A 7,637-nucleotide genomic window follows, 5' to 3' on the forward strand; every position below is an offset into this window, starting at 1 on the left:
ACTATTCATAATATCCTATCAAAGCCTGAAGTGCTGCATTGCCAGCATTATTTTTTTTTTATTAAGATTATTACCTTTGTTTAAAATGCTTCACATCCATTCCACTAAAATGCATGCGAGCTTTTCTCACAGTCTCTCTGATTCTCGAAAACTGTTGTTATAAGTTACTTTCAGAACCATACCTGTGAACTTGTAATCATTTGAAACAGTTTACTGAGTTGTGCCCTGTAAGAAGGTCTGTAGGAAAAAACTATTTTCCATGAGGTGATGACCGTTGTTACTAACGAGAGTGTAAAACTTGACGGAGATTTAAATTGTGGCCTCAGTTTAAAGAATTTAAGAGAATTTGTTTCCTTTAACATAATTTCCCCAGTACCACAACTATTTTTCCACTAATGGGGGCCAGGGGGCTGTTGGAGAAGATTATAAAATAATTGAAATATTATATTTACCATGTTTACATTTTCTTTGGTATGGATAAAAAGGCAAATGTTCAGTTCAGACTGTTTAACTTGCAAAATTGTGCTCAAATTTCATATGTTTGCGGGTGATGTGAAGAATTCTTATTAGCCACCAGAGATGGCAGGATCACAAAATCTTACTAAGTAGCACATTGAGATATTTACATATTAGACGCCCCAAACTTCCCTATCCTACTTCCCCCCTAATGGGGAGATAAATAAAGGGGAGGACCCGCCTGTTAAACTGGCGGGTGATGGTTGTTAAACTCCCTCCCCTCCTGTGGGCCACACCCCGTTTTTAGAGCGCCAGCCACCTTGTTGCTGTAACGTGTCGGTGCTGCAGCAGGAACAATTGCTGATTGTTTGGTATATCTTTTCTTCTTTCTCCTCTGTGTCCTCGAATGACCACAATCAGGTTTTCTTCTTGATCCTTCAGTGAGCCAAGGAGCAGCGTATAGTCCAGAAGGTCAGCCCATGGGGAGCTTTGTGTTGGATGGTCAGCAACACATGGGGATCCGGCCCGCAGGTAGGCGCGGGTGTCCCTCCGGGCTTCCCTGGGCCGTGTCGCCTCCCCCACCAGCCTTCATCCACTCCGCTCCCCACTCTCGTGGGGGGTTTAACATTTGCCTGCTGCCTGCTCTGCCTGCTTTCTTTACCTCGGGTGGGGGAAAGAAAACCCTCCTTTAAAAAGTGAAGAGTTTACAACAGTGCCACTTACTCCGCCCCCTACACACCGTTTTTTCTTTTTAAACCAAGGCAGTAAGTGAGAAGGAAGCTGAGTGTCCTCCTAGTTTTTCACCACCAATTATTGCTGATTGTCCGGCCTCTTCTCGGCTTTTATCTCCTTTCTAGGACCTATGAGTGGAATGGGCATGAATATGGGCATGGATGGGCAATGGCACTACATGTAACCTCCACCATGTAAAGCAGTCGCAAAGCCAGGGGGAAGTAAGTACAGCCGGGTGCGACCTGTCTTCGCTGTCACCGCAGGGACTTCATTTCATTTTTTATAATTTGCCCCCGTTTTATTTTTCCTTGCCCATAACTGCATGCCTTTCCAAACCAAGGACCTGTTTTTAAATATACATCACCGTCTCTGAAGGCGCAGATGACACCGTTCCACACTTTTGAAAAGGCCAACTGACAAGCCTGTGTGTGCTTTAAGCGGGGGGCGGGGGGGGGGGGACACCGCCTCTTAGCCTATTTACTGAGGCCCCTCAGTGCACAAACACAGACATCAGGCAGATATTGGACATTTAAGAATAAAAATAACGTCTTGGGGGCACCAGTTGACTGAGAGAAATTAAGCAGGCTTCAATGAAGCGATAAAAAAAAAAAAAGGGAAAGTAGAACTGTCCTTTGAGTGACATAAATCTGTCAGGATACGATTGATGCCCAAATTATCTTATATGCAAAGATGAAATGCTGCAGTTCATTATGCCTGGTCTAGATATATGACAGCAGTGACACCATTGATTCTTCACCAGGGAGCCGGTGTGTTTTGATTATTTTTTACATGTGCCTACTGACTTTCGACACGAGACAGAAAGACAGGGAAGTCAGTCAATAAATTTAAAGGGAAAGACATTTAGGAGCAACTGAATATGAAGGAATGGATTTTTCACTGAGGCTGAATGGCTGCAGTTGGATTAAGAAACCCATTAGACTTTAAAGCTTCAAGTGTTTTTGACATCTGAAAAAAATTCAGAGTCTGCCAACAAGATAGATCCTTTGCTGAAGACACCAGAGCATAAAAAAATTCATAAAACAGCGAAACTTCTTTGTTTAATGAGGCCGAATAGAACAGCACGTACCTTGATTAAATCATTCTCTGTATGTAAATAGAGGCCAACATTTTATATGAGATCTCAGGGGGTCACCATGGCACACCATTGATGAAGCCAATTTCCTTCCTTCCTTCCTTTACTAATGCAGTCAAAAAATGTAGAAAGCAATGTTCCCTAAAACAGCTATAGAGAAAACATTTGCTCAGCTTGGATAATTCTTAATATAGGCCATATAACTTCTAGCCTATTTAATTACATAACATATTTTATGCTTCATGACCAATTACATTAATAGCTTAATACAGAAGAATATTATCCTCTCTTGATTTGATTATGCAGCCACACAATATGGTATATTTGGTACTTAATTATCATCATCCATTGAGCAGGCTGCTGTGGTAGAATAAACAGAGAGCTGGGACTGTGCAGGCTGTGTTATTGTCTTTAGATGGTTTTCCACTTCTGTTAATAATGGACTGCGGATCTACTTAACAAAATGACTGCCACGTATAAGCCTTTAGATTACCAGCTTACAGTGTCAAAAACATCTGTTCAGCTTTTCAACTGTAGGTACCGGAGGTTAAATAGAGGTGAATAAAGCTGTCCTGTTAGTTCTGGGGATGGACAACAATAAATATAATAGAACCTTAATCCAATGAACAGGTAACTTGCAAGAGAAATCAGAACCTTTCAACTGCTGACTTCCCAACATTTTAACTCACAACTTCAAATCTTGTATATCTTGATTAAGAATTTCTAGATGTGTTCTATTTTATCCCTAATATCGAGGTATTATTTTTTTTTGGAATTTCCAGACATAAACTACTGGGCATGTCATATGACCTTACGTTGACTTCTTACCTTTGACCTTTACAATCTCTTGGGCGTACTGCTATAAGAATGCCTCTAATTCAAAAAAGGGGCTTCATTTTAAATATACATAAAAGCCCATCCCTTCAAAATGAATATGGCATAATGTTTTGTGTAATAAATTTTTCATGAAGAAATATAGATATAAGATGTCAATTTTATTTTAATATCTATAATTTTCATCCATATCTATAAATGCAACAAAGGAAAATAAATGATATATCAACAGTTAACTGATAAAACTCAACTTAGAATTTATATTCTTATTGCATTTATCAAAGAAATGTACTGAATACCATTTTGAAAAACAGTTCCACTTTATGACATTTAGTTGCATTAAATATTTAGTTCTGTTGTGTTGCATTATACTGCTGTGCGATGAAATTAAATGCAAACTACAATTTGAATGTCTGCAAACATTGGCAAGAATCTGCAGCTAAATTTAGATATAAGATTTGCAGTGTCTGTTGTTGTGTTTTTTTTTTTTCCTTTTCATCTTTGATGGGTAAAGTATAAAAATGTTTTGGAATTTGACCTGCTTTCTTTTTCCGTCTCTTTTCAGGTTTGCAGAGCATGCCAGGGGACTACATTTCTCAGGGTGGTCCTATGGGAATGAGTATGGCACAGCCAAGTTACACTCCTCCCCAAATGACCCCACACCCTACTCAATTAAGACATGGACCCCCAATGCATTCATATTTGCCAAGCCATCCCCACCACCCAGCCATGATGATGCACGGAGGACCCCCCACCCACCCTGGAATGACTATGTCAGCACCGAGTCCCACGATGTTAAATTCTGTAGATCCCAGTGTTGGCGGACAGGTCATGGACATTCATGCCCAGTAGTATACAGGAACTCAAGCGAACAGGAAACACACGCAAAAACTATTTTAAGACTTTCTGAACTTTGACCAGATGTTGACACTTAATATGAAATTCCAGACAGCTGTGATTATTTTTTACTTTTGTCATTTTTCATCAAGCAACAGAGGACCAATGAGACAAGAACACAAATGTGAAATCATGGGCTCACTGAGACAATTCTGTCCATGTAAAGATCCTCTGGAAAAAAAGACTCCGAGAGTTATAACTACTGTAGTATAAACATAGGAACTAAGTTAAACTTGTACATTTCTGTTGATCACTCCGTTACGTTGCCTCAGATAGTTTTAGAAGAGAAAAATAAATATATCCTTGTTTTCCACACTATGTGTGTTGTTCCCAAAAGAAGGACTGTTTTGGTTCATCAGTGAATTCACTATCCAAGAGAGACTGTGGTATATTTTAAACCTGTTGGGCCAATGAGCAAAGAACCACGCCGAGACCACGGTGGACGTGTGGCTGAACCTCACCCCTCGGACTCCAGCTTCAAGAATGTGTTTTCATGCCCGGCCTTTGTTTCTCCAGAAATGTGTCCTTTAGTTTCAAACAGATCTTTATAGTTTGTGCTTCATAAGCCAATTCTTCTTCTTATTTTGGGGGACTCTTCTTCAAAGAGCTTGCCGGTGAAGACTTAAAGACAAAGCGGGAGCTTCTTCCAGGAGTTCTCAGCCTTGGCCGTGGACAGAACAACCTTAAGTTGGGCAGCTTTCCTCGACACACAAGTTAACGGTCATAGCACCACCACTAGGACTTCATCAGAAACTCAAAGCTTGGGGGATAAAAACGGAGCAAGAGAATACTGTAACAAACTTCGTACAGAGTTCGGTCTATTAATTGTTTCATGTTAGATATTCTATGTGTTTACCTCAATTGAAAAAAAAAGAATGTTTTTGCTAGTATCAGATCTGCTGTGGAATTGGTATTGTATGTCCATGAATTCTTCTTTTCTCAGCACGTGTTCCTCACTAGAAGAAAATGCTGTTACCTTTAAGCTTTGTCAAATTTACATTAAAATACTTGTATGAGGACTGTGACGTTATGTTAAAAAAAAAGGTGTTAAGTCACAAAATGCGGTAATAAATATTTCATTTTTGATTTTTTGTTAGGCTTTTGTGTTTTTCATAGTTGTAAGGCAAGGCAGGACGATGCTTACTATATGTGCTGTTCAAAGCAGGTGATGGTTTTATCCCCGGAAGTTGAGTTTATTTGAGACTTAACTTACCAAGAATTTTTAAGGTAACCATCGGTCCCTTTCGGTGTACATTTGGCTTGTAAATTCTCCCAGCAGACAACTTCAAAAGGTATGAAACTGTGTGTGTGTGTGCGTGAGTGTGTCTGAGCCAGACTGAAGGATCGCCTTCAACGTGTCCAATCTCCTTTCTAAATGCATGATGTTGAAAACGTACTTTTAGATAAAGCTTTTTATGTTCTTCCTCTGCCAGAATAAAGGGCTTTTGCAGGGTTAATTTTACATCATAAGAAATAACTAACGTCTGTGCTCAAAGATAATTCATCTGCCTGTGTTTTTTCTCTGTCTTACTTTCTAAAATGCTGTTGAATATGTAAATTAAAATTTACATATAGATGTTCATAGCTGAGTAAACAACTTCTAGGGAGTTTGAAATCCTGAGTTGGAAAGATTACTTAATCATTAATGTTTAATATAAATTATATTATGATGTCTTTTTATTTCAGACACCTCCATGTGTAGGCACGCTAGTGTGATGTGGTGACTAAACTTAAATTTTTTTCTAAAACAGCAACAAAACAGGCAATATAATGCTGTTTTCAAAATCTCATGCAACATTCCTGGAAATTTGTGTCATTAACTGGCTGATACTGCACAAACAATGCCTGCCAAAGCGTGCAAAGTGAGAAAAAGTGTGAGGTATTTGCACACCCCTTCAATTTTTAAAATAAATATACTACCCTGGGATTTTGTAACACCTAAATTTTTAATCCTGTTTAGAAGATCTAATAGCTAGTTGTGTAATGTCAACTTGATGGGGAAATAACTCACTGTCTCAGAAATCCAAGTTTGTATCATATTTGGGTTTCTTCCATCTTCCCGTTGCGGAAACCTTAGTAGAAGCTGTATGCAAAGGAACAAGGAAGTAAACTTCTATTGTTCTGTGTTGTTTTTAGTTAAGTAGAATTTTAACAAATACGTTTATGACTTTAGTTAATGTGCTGCCATTTAAAAATAGAAATAACATTTCTGATACAAAGCAACTGATAATGGAGAAATTCTGGGCCACTTAGAAAAGAGATAGCGTCCCTCTTGTTTCTTGTCATCCCATTTCACATGGATTCTCTTTGCAAAATTTAAATACTTGTATACTTTAAATGCTTTTAGGTAAATTTTGACAAGTTCTCTGTTTATAAATTAACTCTTACATCAGCTGAACATTTTCTTTTTTGCAGTTTTTCATTTCCTCTCAGAAAAGTAAATGCTGAAGGGTTTACTTGCTAATTGGCTCATGTTTAGGAAGGGTTCATGCAATTATTAATAAGCTGTTTCATCGAAGTTTAGACCTCAGAGCTCTCCACCCTTAGTTTTAGAGGTGTAGTTTCTTCAACAAAACCATATCCTGTCATGTTAACCTTTTTAAAATATCTAGAGATGAATAATAATTGTAATAATATTTGTTTGCACCCACCCCACCCCCCCCATAAGGCTGAGAGGTGGTAGAGTTGTCCAATTTGTATAAGGCTTTTTTTATACCACCCCAAAAGCACTTGCTCCTATCTCGGGTTTACTATTTAGTATAAAGAGTTCCGATTTGGGTATATTTAAGAAAGACTCAGCTGTCAAAAGCAAAGAAACTGGGAATGGTGTTTTGACAACCATATAGTGTTAAAGGAAATACTGTAGTCTGAATAAAATTGCTTATGTTCTCCAAAACAAGAGTAATATAAAAACACTTTTTATTTATATGGAAAAGCAAAAGCAGAAATAAATTCCAAAGGTTTCCCTTTCTTTAAGAAATTCTGAGAGAACTGCAGTTGCCATCTGTTAAGGGTTGGGAATTGAGCAAGGAACCACATTTAGGGGGGAAAGAGAAAAAAAAGACCAGGAAAGTCTGTGTCTTCCATTCACCCTTTCTCCCTCCCTCCTCCAAAGTCACCCCCCCCCCCAGCTCACCCCAGTTAGATTTGCCCAGAAGAGGCCATCAGGATCCTCTGGCCTCCTAGCCCCCTCCCGCGCCGTGGGCCTGTTAACCCGGAGCAGATTTGGGAGGGGAAATGTGGCTAATATCTCTAGCAGCTGTCAGAGGAGGGACCTTCCTTCAAAGGGACGGGACAGGGATCTTCCACCAGTTCCCCATTAGTCCTGCAGGCCAGCAATTTGATAAGGAGCCCGCGCCTCCGCTGCAAGTTGCCACCGCGTCCGAAAGGCCTGTGCCTGGGCGTCTGCATGTGCCCAGGGGCCTGTGCTTTGCAGCCACCGCCTCCCGACGGCGCCCACCGAGCCGGGTGGGTGCGAACGGACGGGCGTCGGGGACCCCGGGAGCGGGCCGGGCAGGGCCGCCCTGCCCTCGCCGGGCCTTCCCGCGAGTGGGCACGTTAGGCGGAGTAGACAGACGTCCAATGGGTGGGGGCGGTGGAGGGGGGGGGCACCTCACGCTTGCAG

The 7,637-nt window shown here is 40.4% G+C and overlaps 1 protein-coding gene across 2 annotated transcripts in view; it reads left to right on the plus strand.

Annotated features, from left to right (window-relative positions):
• The window catches only part of MEIS2 (Meis homeobox 2), a 196,697-nt gene extending 191,599 nt beyond the window's left edge, over positions 1-5,098 (plus strand). The window contains exons 11-13 of one of the 2 annotated variants that reach the window (XM_087822379.1): positions 877-987; positions 1,314-1,409; positions 3,681-3,935. In XM_087822379.1, the coding sequence (XP_087678505.1) occupies positions 877-987; positions 1,314-1,372 (170 nt within the window). In that variant the 3' untranslated portion in view covers positions 1,373-1,409; positions 3,681-3,935. Of the gene's footprint in view, positions 1-876; positions 988-1,313; positions 1,410-3,680 lie in introns of both variants that reach the window. The other variant, XM_087822380.1, reaches the window with a different exon arrangement.
• The last annotated feature ends 2,539 nt before the right edge of the window (positions 5,099-7,637 follow it).

Source organism: Miniopterus natalensis, chromosome 1, assembly GCF_054644295.1.
Source record: "Miniopterus natalensis isolate mMinNat1 chromosome 1, mMinNat1.hap1, whole genome shotgun sequence".
NCBI classification, from domain to species: domain Eukaryota; kingdom Metazoa; phylum Chordata; class Mammalia; order Chiroptera; family Miniopteridae; genus Miniopterus; species Miniopterus natalensis.